Source organism: Sapajus apella, unplaced genomic scaffold (genome assembly GCF_009761245.1).
Source record: "Sapajus apella isolate SASKATOON/1434 unplaced genomic scaffold, GSC_monkey_1.0 scaffold109, whole genome shotgun sequence".
In the NCBI taxonomy this organism is placed as follows: Eukaryota; Metazoa; Chordata; class Mammalia; order Primates; family Cebidae; genus Sapajus; species Sapajus apella.
Window position 1 is genome coordinate 3,718,105 of NW_022437049.1, and position 15,601 is coordinate 3,733,705.

The following is a 15,601-nucleotide window of genomic DNA, read 5'->3' on the forward strand; positions in this document are numbered from 1 at the left end:
CTATGGAACACTCCCTCAAATGCACCCTCCAAACTGAAAAGAGTTAATTTCCCAACCAGTTTTCCCCAACTGGTTGGCTTAGGATTGGGCTCAGGGGAAAGGAACCTAGAAGCCCAACATGCCGGCCAAAGGGTAAAGTTTTTTAATTGGGCTTTTGGCCTCCCTCTTCCTGTGAAAACTAGTAAAAAGCCTCAGAATTTTTGAGCTGTCCTTACCCCTCCCCTTGTTTCATTTTGACACATTTTCTAATAACCCAGTTTGTCTCTTCTTGCCTTCAGGCCATCACACTCCAAATAGTCATGCAACCAGAGTCTCTGACAGTGGCCCCTTCTGCCGGAACCCTTAGATAGGTCTCTGAGGGAGTCTGACTGTTGTTTTTCCAAAACAGAACCCCAACAGCAGGGAGCAGTTAAGAACAGTCTTTGTCCTTATCCTTAATCTAACGTCAGTTAGATGTACTTCTTTAGAGAAGGGAATGAAACAGCCAGGTAGGAGGGGGTCCCTGGAGAAACTCCAACCAGCCTGCCCACTGAGATGGAGACTTGGGAAGCTTACGTCCTTAGCAGCAGGAAGGAGTCTGGTCCCTCCTCTTCCTGTGTGGAACCTGGGATTCAAAACAGTCTGGCAGGAAGTGCTCTAATGGAGGGACTCTGCCCTTGCGAGGCGCCCTGTTTCCCCCTTTTTTCCATTTTCACCCAATAAAACCCTACTTTACTCACACTTTAAGCCATCTGCGAGCCTAAAGTTTTGTGACCATGGGATGGACAACAACCCTGTCTTTAGCTGAACTAAGGAAAATTCCAGCAACATTATCACCAGGCTGCATTAGCTACATCTCCATAATGAAAGAGACTTTGACTTTGGTCTATAGCGGAGGCTCATTAACTGGAATGACCCTGCTTACCTGAGATCTGTGAATTTAAAGGACATAAAAGTTGCTATTTTAGAAAGGGAAATATAAAATCAGATGTATGTGCCTCTTTAAAATGGGATAAGCTTTTTATTAAAAGAAACTATGAAACAAATCATTTGGTCCTAACAATATTTTGCTGTTTAGTATCATAAGTCCTTTCTGGAAAAGGAAGTGGGATAGAAAATATTTACAACCCAGAGGAGCCAAATGAAAAAACAATCTGTGTGCTAATCAGATTGACACAGGTCTCAAGAAAGACGATTTAATTATGTTCTGTTCAAAAGACATCTTTCTTTGTGTTTTCCTGCAGCTCAAAGCAAGAAGATAAGAACCCTTGCTAGCTTCATTCCAGAACCATTGTTTATCCATCTAAGGTCTAATATTTGTGTTAATGTCATAATTTGCAAAACATAATTTAGATAATTGTGGAAAATCAAAATGTGGCTCATGCAGGGGATAGTGTATTCATTTTCTATTCCTGTGTAACAAATTGCTACAAATTTAGTAGCTTAAACATCATTCATTAATTATTTCACAATTTCTGTATGTCAGGAGTCCAGGCATAGCTTAACTAGTCCTCTGCTTAGGGACACAAGGCTGCGCTCACTGTGTTAGCCAGGCTGCATTCTCATCTAGAGGCTTCAGTGGGAAAGAATCTGCTTCCATCTCATTCTTGCTGCTGGCAGAATTCATTTCCGTGGACTACACAACTGAAGTCCCAGCATTTTTGTATGCTAAAGGCCACCATCAGATCCTAGATGTCCCCTGCAGATCCTAGAGACTACCCACAGTTCTTTTCTTCTATGACATGGCCACTTACTTCATCAAGCCAGCAATAAGAATCTCTCTAACACCTTTGTCATATTCTGTTGGTTAAAAGCAAGAGAAGTACACATTAGACTGAAAGACTAGACCGTCAGGAGTTAGGAAACCCAGGCTTGAATCTCAGACTTTCTAGCTGCATGTTCTTGGGCAAGTAGCTGAGCTTCTAACCTGTTTGCTCTGTACAAAGTGGGCTAATTGTCATATTTTCATTACTATGTTTTCAACTGCTGACAAATGACCGATTAAAAGTAAACAATGAGAAATTTATTTTCTTACAACAAGAAGTTGGAGATAGGACAGTTTTAGGGACAGTTAATTCAAACCTTCAAAGTCTTTAAAAACAACTTTACTGTTGTTTTGTTTTGTTTAATTCTGCTCACCTCAAGGTGCTGAATTTTGTTCTCTACTTCGTGCCTTCAGAGTTGCAAGATGGGATGGATACAGCAGTTCTCAGCATTACACTTTCAAGTAAACAGCAGTCAAAGAGAGCAAAAGGGAACAATGACACAGAAAGAGTACTCTCTCGCCCTTTTTTTTTGCTGAGGTTTAAATTTTTTAAAAAGAGTTTAGGATAACAGAAGAATTTAACAAAAAATACAAAGAATTCCCATTCACTTCTGTCTTTCCCCCTTCAGTTCCCCCATTATTAATATCTTGCATTGGTGTGACACATCTGTTACAGCTGATGAGCTAATATTGATATACTATTATTAAAGTCCACAGTTTACCTTAGGGCTCACACTTTGGTTTGTACAGTTCTGTGGTTTTGACAAATGTATAATGGCATCTACCCATCATTACTGTATCATATAGAATAGCCTCACTGCCCTAAAAATTCTTTGTGCTATACAAGTTTACCTCTTTTTCTCTCTTTGCCAGTTCCTGGCAACCACTGATCGTTTTGTCTCCATCGTTTTGACTTTTCCAGAATGTTATATACTTAGAATTATATAGTGTGTGGCTTCTCAGATTGGCTTCTTCCACTTAGCACTATGCATTTAAGATTCCTCCATATCTTTTCATGGCATCACAGCTCATTTTTAAATTACTGAATAATATTTCATTTTATGATATACTGTAGTTTGTTTATCCATTTATACATATTAAGGATATCTTGTTTGTTTCTAAATTTTGGCATTTATGAATAAAGCTGCTATAAATATTTGTGTTAAGGTTTCTGGCCGGGCGCGGTGGCTCACGCCTGTAATCCCAGCACTTTGGGAGGCCGAGGCAGGTGGGTCACGAGGTCAAGAGATCGAGACCATCCTGGTCAACATGGTGAAACCCTGTCTCTACTAAAAATAAAAAAATCAGCTGGGCATGGTGGCGCGTACCTGTAATCCCAGCTACTCAGAAGGCTGAGGCAGGAGAATTGCCTGAACCCAGGGGGCGGAGGTTGCGGTGAGCCGAGATCGTGCCATTGCACTCCAGCCTGGGTAACAAGAGCGAAACTCTGTCTCAAAAAAAAAAAAAAAAAAAAAAAGGTTTCTGTGTAGGCCTAAGTTTTCAACTCATTTGGGCAAATACCTAGGAGTGTAATTGCTGGGTCATATGGTAAAACTATGTTAGCTATGTACGAAACTGTTAAATTGTCCTTCCAAAGTAGCTGCACTATTTTGCATTGTCACCAACAATGAAGAAGAGTTCCTGTGGCTCCACATCTTCACCAGCATTTGGTGTTGTCAGTGTTTTGGATTTCAGCCATCCTAATAGGTGTGTAGTGATACCTTATTTTTTTAATTTGCAATTCCCTAATGACATAGGAGGTGGTGGTTGGAGCCTGGGGTTTCTGAAACTATGATCAGGGAGAGTGGAGATACTGATAAGGAAATACCAGTGAAAGTGGGTGGCTGTCATGGAGTAGGAGAAATGTTACTAGAGAAGAGGAGGCTTAAGAATTGAGAGGCAAACGACCAGTTAAAAGTAAGAGAGAGTAAAAAATATATTTTCTTAATAAAGGTCAGATTATCAAAGAACAAAATTTCCACCAATTGAGTTTCAAAGATCTAGTTAGCTTTTATTAGACTCCATCTCTACAAAAAAATACAAAAATTAGCCAGGCACGGTGGTGTATGCCTGTAGTCCCAGCTACTTGGGAGACTGAGGCAGGAGGATGGCTTAAGCCCGGGAGGCAGAGATTGTAGTGAGCTGAGATCATGCCATTGCACTCCAGCCTGGGCGATATGGCCAGACCTTATCTCACAAAAACAAAAATGTAAAACTTTGTTACATCAAAAGATGCTATCACGAAAATGAAAAGACAGACCACAGAATGAGAAAAAATATTTAAAAATCATATATCTGATAAGAGTCTAGAGTCGGGAATATATAAGGAACTCTTACAATTCAATAACAAAAAGACAACCTAGCATTTTAAAGGGGCAAAGGACCTGAGTAGATATTTTTCTAAGGAAGCTATACAGACAGCCAAAAAGCACATAAAAGATGCTCAGTATCAATAGTCATTAGGAAAATGCAAATCAAAATAATAATTAAATACCACCTCACATTGACTAGAATGGGCATAATTTTTTTAATGGAACATAAATGTTGGTGAGAATGTGGAGAAGTTGGAACACTTGTACATTGCTGGCAGGAATGAAAAATGGCGCAACACTGTGGAAAACAATTTGGTGGTTAAACATAGACTTACCATATGACCTGGCAATTCCACTCCATATACACTCAAAAGACTTGAAAGTAGGGACTCAAACAGACACATGTAACCGGATGTTCATAGCAGCTTTATCACAGCAGCCAAAGATAAAAATGATCTAAATAGTGTTCTTCAACAAGTGGATGGAGAAACAAAATGTGGTCAATCCTTGCATGGGAATACTGTCCAGTGTGAAAAAGAAATGAAGCACTGATGCAGGCTACAACGTGGATGAACCTTAAAAACATTATGCTCAGCAAAAGAAGTCAGACGCAAAAGGCCATATATTATGTGACTCCATTTATACAAAATGTCCAGGACAGGTGAACCCATAGAGATAGCAAATTAGTGGTTCCCAGGGGCTGGGGGAAAAGGGAAAAAGGGGGGTGACTGAATAAAGGGTACAGAACTCCTTTTGAAGTGATAAAAATGTTCCAGAACTAGATAGTAGTAAAGGTTGCACAAAATTATGAATGTACCATCATTAAATTGTATACTTCTTTTTTTAGACAGTCTTGCTCTTTTGCCCAGGCTGGAGTGGAGCGGCATGATCTCGGCTCACTGCAACCTCCGCCTCCCAGGTTCAAGCAATTCTTGTGCCTCAGCCTCTCTAGTAGCTGGGATCACAGGTGTGTGCCACCAGGCCTGGCTAATTTTTGTATTTTTAGTAGAAATAAGGTTTCACATGTTGGCCAGCCTAGTCTCAAACTCCTGATCTCAAGTGGTTCGCCTGTCTCAGCCTCCCAAAGTGCTGGAATTACAGGTATGACCCTGTAATCAGTGTACAATTCAGCCTGGCCTGAATGGTGTACTTTTAAATGGTTACATGATTAATTTTATATTATGTGAATTTTACTTACCCCTCCTCGAAACACGCACACACACACACACAGAAGGAGCATGGCATGGATTCTGAAAAAGTGAGGGGAAATTAGCCAGCCCAGGAAAGCAGGCAGAGGTGCTTCCCTTGGAGCAGCCCAAGCCAAGGTGAGTGGACTGGGCTAGGCCACCTCAGCAGTGCAAAGATACACCTGTGGCCAGAGATACGGGAGGGCAGAGGCTACTGCTCCCATACAACAAGGCAAGGTAATCCTCAGGCGATTAGCACAAAGCACATCAAAAGTCTTCAGCAAATACCTATTTAAAGGCTAGAGACACGAATGAAAAAAGTTGCACGCCTTTGCTGTGAAGAGTAGTTCCCTCTCCTTCCCCTGCAACAGAACAAAGCCTTCCTTGCTGTGAGAATTCCAAGTGCAGTCTGGAAAGCCTAAACCTGTCTGTTGGAAGAATGGCTCTTAGAGGGTGAAAAGCAGGGATGTTGTCGCCCTCCTCTGGTCACTGAGCAGCTTTGGTATTCCCCCTCTAACTGAGGCAGCCACTGCTGCTGTGAGTGCAGAACCCAGGGCTGGAGACGTTTGGCAGCCAAGATACCAGGGCTGTGAAGACAGCTGGTCCTTGGGCTGTGAAGGCAGCTGGTCCTCCAGCTGGTTTGGGTCTGTGTCCCCGCACAAATCTCATGTAATCCCCAATGTTGGGGGTGGGCCTGGTGGGAGGTGATTGAATCATGGGGACAGATTTCCCCTTCAGTGCTGTTCTTGTGATAGTAAGTTGTCACGAGATCTGGTTGTTTAAGTGTGTAGCACCCACCCCATGCCCCGACTCTCTTCCTCCCACCCTGGCCTGGTAAGATGTGCCTGATTCCCTGTCACCTTCTGCCATGATAGGAAGTTTCCTGAGGCCTCCCCAGCAATGCTTCCTGTAGAGCCTATGGAATTGTGAGCCAATTAAACCTCTTTTCTTTATAAATTACCCAGTCAGGTATTTCTTTCTATCGGTGTGAGAATAAACTAGGGTACAAGTACATTCACATTGCTGTGTAAATATCATCACCACCATCTCCAGAACCGTTTCATCTTCCCAAAGTGAAACTCTGTACCTATTAAACAATAACTCCCCATCCCCTGTCCCCACAGCCCTGGAAACCACCATTCTATTTTCCATCTCTATGAATTTTACTACTCTAAGAATCTCATTTAAGTGGCATCATACAGTATTTGTTGTTTAGTTTCTGTTTGATTGCTCTTAGCATAATGCCTTCATCAACACACTTTGATAGATTTTTAAAGGTCTTGGAGAGCTTTTCTAAAAATACTGATACCCAGATCTTACCTCTAGAAAGTCTGATTTTTTCTTTTTCTGAAACGGAGTCTCACTCTGTTGCCAAGGCTAGAGTGCAGTGGCTTGATCTCGCCTCACTGCAACCTCCACCTCCCGGGTTCAAGCAATCCTTGTGCCTCAGCCTCCTGAGTAGCTGGGACTACCAGTACACACTGCCACACTGGCTAATTTTTTGTATTTTAGTAGAGAATGGGTTTCACCGTGTTGCCCAAGCTGGTCGCAAATTCCTGAACTCAGGCAATTCACACGCCTCGGACTCCCAAAGTGCTGGGATTACAGGCATGAGCCACCATCCCCGCCAAAAATCTGATTTTATAGGTCTGTGGGGCAGCTTGGACATGTGGATTTTTAGGTGATTCTAAGGTGCAGCAAGGGCTGCAAACAACTGCTCACTCCCAAACCAGGCTGTGCACCAAGCTGACCTGGAGCTTTTCCAAGCTCACACCCAAGACTCCCTTGTCTCACCTTTGACCTACTCATTCAGAATTTTCAGGTATGTGCAGTTTTAACCACCACTCTGAGGGATTCCTAAGCAACCAGCCTTGCCTGGGCTGCAGAGAAGCCCCCAAGAAGCCGTGTGCCGGATAAAGCTCGGGTTTGGATGCTAGGAACTGTATGTGAGTGCAGCCTTTTACTCAGCTGCAGTAACTGACACACATGGTGGGGGCGGGGGGTGCTGCCCCCATTGAGTACTGAGGAAACAGAATAAAAAATAATTGCTATTCAAGAGAGAAGCAGTTCCTAATTTTTAAAATAGTAACAGGCCCGGTGTGGTGGCTCACGCCTGTAATCCCAGCACTTTGGGAGGTCGAAATGAGTGGTCGATCTAACTGGTCAGGAGCTCCTGACCAGCCTGGCCAACATTGTGAAACTTGGTCTCTACTAAAACTACAAAACTTGGCTGGGCATGGTGGCAGGCGCCTGTAATTTCAGCTACTCAGGAGGCTGAGACAGGAGAATCATTTGACCCCAGGAGGCGAAGGTGGCAGGGAGCCGAGATCACACCACTGCCCTCCAGCCTGGGTGCAGAGCGAGATTCCATCTCAAAATGAATAAATAAATAAAATAAAAATAGTAACAACCATTTTCATGCTTACCTGTGACAGTCTTGGTTCTAGAACGATTCTGCTTATGGAGGGAGGTACAGGAAGGAACAGTCTGTTTCTGGTAACCTCACACTGAATGGGCGGAAGCAGACGCGGTAAGGCCCTACCCTCCACGGTTCAGGCCTGATGGGCTCCTTACAGCAGCTGAGGGCTAGGCGAGGGAGAGGCACCTGAGTAAATGCATTGCCAAAAGAACTCACCTGTACATTCTCTCCCCATTTCTGCACCCGTCAGTCATCCCAGAGACAGCTGCTGCTCCAGGGGCGGCTGAGGGAAGAAGAAAAAGGGGCGTTCCACTCTGCAGCTCCCCCACCAGTCCCCTCCTGTACAAACCCTGCTCCCTGTTCCCACAAACACCGTTCAGTAACTACTTGGTTTTTAGTCCCAGCTCTGCCACTGGCCTTGTCCCAGTTTATTACTGAAATTCCTGTGCCCCAGGAAACCCATCAGTCCCGGGCAAACTAGGGTGATCGGTCCCTCATCCTGGAGGGGAACATGGTTGAGTGTTCAACTTTGCGAGAGGTGATAGAATAATGCATGCAGGGTCGAGGTTGGTGGGGGACCTTGAACAGATTCAGCTCCCTCAATTTGAGATCAGCAAACTGAAGCCTGGGGAAGAAGAGCAACTTTCACAAGGTCACAGAGCTGGTGGCAGAGGCACAGTGCCCCAGCCTGGTTCTATCCCCACAGGTGCCAAAATGACTTAGCCGTTATTTTCCCAGGGGCAGCGGGACAGATTAATTGAGCTTTCAGGTGTTTTCTTGCTCGACCAGCCCTGCCCGCCCCGCCTTGATGAGGCCCACCACGCATCAGGGCTGTGACTGTTCCATCCAGGGCCAGGAATTTCTGCCTCTGCCAATGACTTAGCTTTCTCTTTTACCTCCTCCCTTCTTGCTCACCCCCCACCTCACACTACAGGACAGGGGACTACTGCAGTAGTTCATGCCCACCAAACCCCCATCAGAGCCACCCTTATTCTTAGAGGGAGCCAGAAAGCATCGTAAAAAAAAGCGTCATGAAGATGTGCTTTCTCAGAATCCCTGCTCAGAATCTCTCCCCACCTGCCTATTTATTTATTTATTTGTTTATTTAATTTGAGACGGAGTCTTGCTCTGTCACCCAGGCTGGAGTACAATGGTGCTATCTCAGTTCACTGTGACCTCCACCTCCTGGGTTCAAGAGATTCTCATGCCTCAGCCTCCAGAGTAGCTTGCCTGGCTTTTCACACATACACTAGGGCAGCACTATAGCAAAAGGAATGTAAGGTAAGCCACAAACATAACTTAAAATTTTCTAGAAGCCACATTAAGGAACACTAAAAAGAAGCAGATGAAATTAACTTTGAAAATCTTTTATTTAACCTGATATATGTAAAATACTGTCATTTCAAAATATAATCAATATAAAATATTATTAACAAGATATTTTACATTCTTTTTTTGATACTAGGTGTCCAAAATCCAGTGTGTATTTCTTTCTTTTCTTTCTTTTTTTTTTTTGAGACAGAGTCTCGCTCTTGTTGCCCAGGCTGGAGTACAGTGGTGCGATGTCGGCTCACTGCCTCTGCCCCCCAGGTCCAAGCAATCCTCCTGTCTCAACCTCCCAAGTATCTGGGATTACAGGCATCCACCACCACACCCAGCTAATTTTTTTTTTTTTTTTTTTTGTATTTTTAGTAGAGACAGGGTTTCACCATGTTGGCCAGGCTGGTCTCGAACTCCTGAACTCAGGTGATCTGCCTGCCTCAGCCTCTCAAAGTGCTGGGATTACAGGCATGAGCCATCGTGCTCAGCCATCCGGTGTGTATTTCATATGCTTATAGAGCTTCTTAATTTAGACTAGCCATTTTTAAAGTACTCAGCAGTTACATGCTGCTGGAGACTACCATATTGGACAGTACACACTAGAGGCCCAGGATACAATGCAAATATACAATCATGCACATACACACACACACACACACACACACACACACACACACACACATTTTAGAGACAGAGTCTTCTCTGTCTCCCAGGCTGGAGTGCAGTGGTGCTACCTATCATGGTTCACTGCAGCCTTGACCTCCTGGGCTCAAGTGATCCTCCTGCCTCAGCCTCCCAAATAGTTGGGACTACAGGCATGCACCACTGGCCTAATTTTATTTATGTATTTATTTATTTATTTTAGAGATAGGAGGGTCTCATTGTGCTGTCCAGGCTGGTCTTGAACTCCTGGCCTCAAGAAATCCTCCCACCTCAACCCTCCAAAGGGCTGGGATTATAGGTGTGAGCCACGACGCCCAGCTTCACTGCTCACATATAATGATCCAACAACTCTGTCTCCTTGGAGGTCAGGGTGAACAGGGCCCTCAGAAAATAGGATGTGGAATTATTGGTTATTGAATATAGCAGAGAAAAGCCAAAGCCAAACCAAAAAGAGCAGGTTCACAGAGGGTTGCTCCCATCCCTGACTAGGAGCAAGAGTCCCCCACACTGGCTGCTCTCCGCCTGCTCCATGGTATAAGGCAGCAGGTTAAGGAACTGCAAGGGGTACATGCGGAGCTGAGAGCCCCTGGTGAAAGGGAGTTTCAGACGGCGGAAGTGAGAAGGGGAGTCGCAGGGATCTACAGAGAAACAGTGAGTGCCACATGCATGCGCCATCCCCATCAGCAGACGCCTCCTCTGGCTGACATCCCTGTTAGCCATAATTGCACCTAGAGCACCTGTCTTCCAAGGAACATTCCACAGCAGCTGAAGAGAGATGTTACCTCATGCCAGGCCAACCATGCAAGCAGAATCATTTAGACAGTCCTTCCAGATGGGGGGTCCCAGGAAAAGATCAGCAGTTCTTAATATAGAATGCCTCCTCACATAGATCAAAAGAACTTAAAGGTCCCGGTGAGTCTCTAAGGGACTGAGTTTTTAAGAATGTAATTATGGATTGGAAGAAGCTAAGTCCCTAGAGTCCAAAAGTTTGCTGTCAAATTGTAAATGCCAGGAGAGAGAAGAAAGAAAGGAATCCTGGCTAGATTGGACTATTTGTCATGGTGGGATGGAGGTGGTTTAATAGCTGCTCTGCTGGATTTTCTAGCACTCCTTGAAATACAGGTTCCTTGATAAGTAGTGTGTATTTGGAAGTTTCTCTTTCTGCAAAAGCATTACTCAAACCTTGTACACACACACACACACACACACACACACACACACACACACACACACACACAAATATGTACTCCCCCAATTTTTTGGAATCAATGGCACCTAATAATGTTGAAGAAATCAGTCAAAGAAATATGCTTAAATTTGGTAATAAATGAGCCTCATGGCAGGGGGGGATGTGCAGCAATCCTGATTAACTATGTTGGTAAAACTCATGCTGTTCAATTGTTCTAGAGAAGGCACAGCAGCATGAGGTACTTGCAGTTCTTCAGGCAGCCTTCAAACCTGCTGTAATGGGCTATGGGCAGATAATATCTCAGTGCAGAGCATGAAAGCTAAGCTGAATAGCACATGCCCACCTAACAGAGCTTACCCCAAGTGAAAGGGCTTTATTGAAAAGAGCAAGGGATGTGCCTGATAGGCCCTGGGAGGGGAGTGGTGTTCACAATGGGGAAGGAGGGGTTGAGATGAGAAATGATTTCCACCACCTCTCCACACACGACCTGCAGGAAATCCCATCCTAGTCAAACCCTCCATTGGGAGAAACCAGCTGAGATGTCTTGCCCACTGCCCCTCTCTGCAAGACCTGACATGTCACATGAGCTGGATTTATTCCACCCAGTGGAGCCAGTGCAGGACCAGAAGGGGGAAAGCAGAGGAGTGAACTAGAGACTAGGCAATAGCTTTGCCTGTCTGTTCATTGCTTATTTTTAATGATTTGTTTAAAGAAATACTGACAGTATTTCTTTGGTTAAGAAATCATCACGAGCTGCTCTCTTATCTAAAGAACTTTGAAAGTAGAAGCTTTGAAAGTAGAAAGTTCAACTTTCCATCACAGGCTGCCTGCCACTACCCACAACACAGCTCCAGCTCCAGAAATACAAAGAAGCATAAAGGGCAAGATATAAACACCCCTTAGAGATGGATGAACCAACCCCACCAGCTCAGACTCCTCCTCATCCTATAGCCAATTAGGGGAAGTCACATAGCCAGTTGGAGACAGTCTTGCATCAATGCTGGGGAAACCGGAAGTGATAGGTTTTGATTTCTTAGGCAGACCTCATTTACTCACATCTAAGTCTCCATCTTATTCAATGAAAAGCCTTGGGAAATCCAGAATGGTAGGCCAGCCCTTACTTTTCTTGGGAAATGTAAGAGTGAGCAGGTTAATAGTTAAGTCCTGGTAAAATCACAGATCCAGGTAGGGCAAAGGTCTTTTATGATTAAACAGATTTAACTAGGCAGATCCCATTACCTTCATAATAAAACCCTCTCTTTGTTTACCAATAGTTAATAGGAGGACACCAGACATAAATGCAAATTGTTTAACCATAAATAAGCAAACTATACTTGTTTACTATAGGAAATTGTGTTTGTTCACTTAAGTCATAAAACTTTTATTTAGGAAATTGAATTTGTTCCCTTAAGTTGTAAAATGAGCATACTAGCTTTGAATTAATTTAATCCACCACTTGGCACAGTCGGTAGATTTTCTTACTAGTCAGAAAATCTCACATTCCTGGGCTTTGTCTTCTCGGCTTGTTGGGAGATAGTAAATTGACTGTCACTCTAATAGATTTAAATCCAAACATATAAAATTTTCATTTTTCCCTAATGGAGTTTAGTGTTTGACTTAAACTTTATCTTAGTATTAGAGTAACCTAAAGAAAAAGAGTCAGATTTTCCACAATTTCTGAATGTTATTCTTTCTATCATACCAAAAAAGTTCAGATGTAACTAAATTGTAAAAAATAGATAGGTGTTAAACTTGTAAACTGAATTCTATTTGACATATAATGGGTTCTTACTACCTGGAACAAACAATCTTATGTAAAACAATGTATCTACCTAATTGTATTGTTTATATTTTTAAAATTTTTATGTATAGTGATTACTTGTTGCTTTTATTATTTATTTTTATTTATATTATTTATTAATTTTATTATTTTAAGTTGAGATCTGTGGCACCTGGCCACAAGTAGACGGGGCACAGTGACTCAGGGCTGTAATCCCAGCACTTTGGGAGGCGAAGGTGGGAGGATCGCATGAGGTCAGGAGTTCAAGACCAGCCTGGCCAACATGACAAAACCCTGTCTCTACTAAAAATACAAAAATTACCCAGTCATGGCGGTGCATGCCTGTAATCCCAGCCATTTGGGAGGCTGAGGAAGGAGAATTTCTTGAACCTGGGAGGCAGAAGTTGCAGTGAGCTGAGATGGTGCCACTGCACTCCAGCCTGGGCAGCAGAGTGAGAATTTGTCTCAGATAGACAGATAGATAGACAGATAGATAGATAGATAAATAGATAGATAGATAATCTGTGTTAACACCTTATTTCATTCTCTCTACCCTTTACATTTTATAAATAGGCTCCAATCATGAGTGGCTACCATGTAAATAGGAACACTCCATTTAGGAGCAATGTTCCACAGTTTACACAGACTGTCTCATCTGATCATCAGAGTATCTTATGCTGTGGGTTTTACCTCCACTTGACAAATGAAGACCCCAAGGCTCTGAGGTGTTTTGTGACTTGCTCAAGATAACCAGTTAGTAAATGATAGAGTGTAAAGCCAGGTCTTCTGATACCAAATGTATTGTCCTTTCAGCCCGCACGATGTCACATTTGAGAATTGAGCTTCTCTCCTCTTCCAGCAGCTGATTACATCTGCTGATGCGGTCAGGCAGGCACGTTGAAAAGCTTTGGACTTCTGATCACATTTTTGCTGTGGCAGAGGCATGTGCCGCTAGCAGTGTTGCTTAGGAAATGACATTTTTAACTCTCCGATCCACATTTCTGAAAAACATTTTCTTCTTGGGCTGTTACCTGATTAACATTTGCAAACTGCTGTAGGAAATTCATCTGCTTGAAAGGAACATGATTATAACGTTACCCCCGGAAACAGAAGGTGGGGTGTTTTATTAACAAGAGCTTGCTTAAAAGATACAATACAGAATTCTTAACAGAGCTGTTGGGAATATTAGGATGGAATGAACAGAGCCTATTGAAACCATCTCAAGAGCTTAAAAAGGCACTGCCCCCTCTCTGAGCAATCACAGCACCCCAAAAGGGCTGAGTGGGAAAGAACCACCTGCTATTCTCATTGCTATGATTCTTTATTAAAATTCCAAAACCTATCAGGTGACAAATTCCTACTTGGTCAAAATGCCAGCATTTGCAATTCGATGAATTCAACCAATCTTTCCTGAACACCCATGTCAGGCAAGGCTCAAAGCCACATTCTTGAAGAACTAGTAAAGGATACAGAGGCTACCTCCAGGACTGGAGGTTACCAATAGATTTGTCTGAAGACCTGGGCAACTTCAAGAAGAGAAGGAATAATGTCTGGAGAGTTTGTTGGGAATGAGGAACAAAAATAACTAACATTTCCTGAGCATCTTCTATGCACCAAGACTGTGCCAAGTGCTCAGTGTGACTTAATTGAATCTTTGCAGCCCAACAATTCTGTGCATTGGGTTATTGTCTCCATTTCACGGATCAGCACACCGAGGCTTGGTGCGCTGACTTGCCCACACATGGCTAAATGGCAGAGCCAGGCTGCATCCTCCCAGAGGCTCTGCTCTACCTCTGAAGAAAAGGGCATTTGGAATCAGTCCAGGGAATGGTTGATAGAAACAAGGAACTGGAGAGTGAAGTATTTCAGACAGTAGGAATTGAGGAAGCACCATGGGAAATTCTAGGTTGGTGTTTATTATAAGGAATCTTAGAAGTCTGGCTTGGGAGTCTGGCTTGGGAGTCATGCTTAACTTGGTAAATAATAGGTGTCACTGTCAATCAAATCATCTCTTTTCAGAAAATTAGGATGTGTTGGGTTTATCTAGAACCCAGGGTTTTCTTGAAACCACTTAACATGTAAATAAAGGAACAAAAGACTTACTCTACCGTGGTCAGATGGAAATAATGTAAGTTCAGTGACCTAAAGAAAGTGATAATCAATCATAAGTCATTTTATTTGTCATCCACAAGTTATATTATCAACAGGTTATTGTCATCAACAGATTAAAACAAAATGTCTCAAAAGGACAAAGACAAAACACATACCACCAAGAGTGAACAACGAGCACCCAGGCTTTCCAAAGCATATCACTTACACTCATGGACCTTTTTTCATTTTAAAAGGGCACTTTTGCACGTGTTTTATAATTGTAAAAGTAATACATGCTCATTGCAGGAAACTTGGAAGATGCAGAAATGCACAAATATCTGTCTTCCTTACAACACTAACTGCTAGCTATCCTATACAGCTATTGTTTCTCACTTTCAAAACACTCCAGTGTTTTTTATAACATGTGAAGCATTCCTCCATTAAGTAGTCTATTGACTGGAAGCTCACAGGCTTCTGCTGTCATTGATCAGCAGAACTGGTCACACCTGTTAGATTCTCAGCCTCTGCCTTTGTCATTTTCTCTCCCCTCTCTCCCCACTTTCCTCTTACTTTTAAGAAAGACCTATCTCAGCTGGTGATAGCGTGACTGGTGGCTCACACCTTGGTCTCAGCACTTTGGGAGACCAAGGCAGGCAGATGACTTGAGGTCAGGAATTTGAGACTAGCCTGGCCAACATGATGAAACCCTGTCTCTACTAAAAATACAAAAATTAGCAGGATATAGTGGCAGGCACCTGCAATCCCAGCTACTCAGGAGGCTAACATAGGAGAATCACTTGAACCCAGGAGGTAGATGTTGCAGTGAGCCAAGATCAGGCCATTGCACTCCAGCCTGGGAGACAGAGTGAGATTCCATCTCAAAAAAAAAAAAAAAA

General features: G+C 43.2%; 1 protein-coding gene across 1 annotated transcript in view; it reads right to left on the bottom strand.

Annotated features, from left to right (window-relative positions):
• Window positions 1-7,874: 7,874 nt before the first annotated feature.
• Window positions 7,875-15,601, bottom strand: part of MRO (maestro) — a 35,638-nt gene continuing 27,911 nt past the window's right edge. Inside the window, exon 8 of the mRNA XM_032259494.1 lies at window positions 7,875-7,945. Within this exon, the coding sequence (XP_032115385.1) occupies window positions 7,913-7,945 (33 nt within the window). The 3' untranslated portion in view covers window positions 7,875-7,912. The remainder of the gene's footprint in view (window positions 7,946-15,601) is intronic.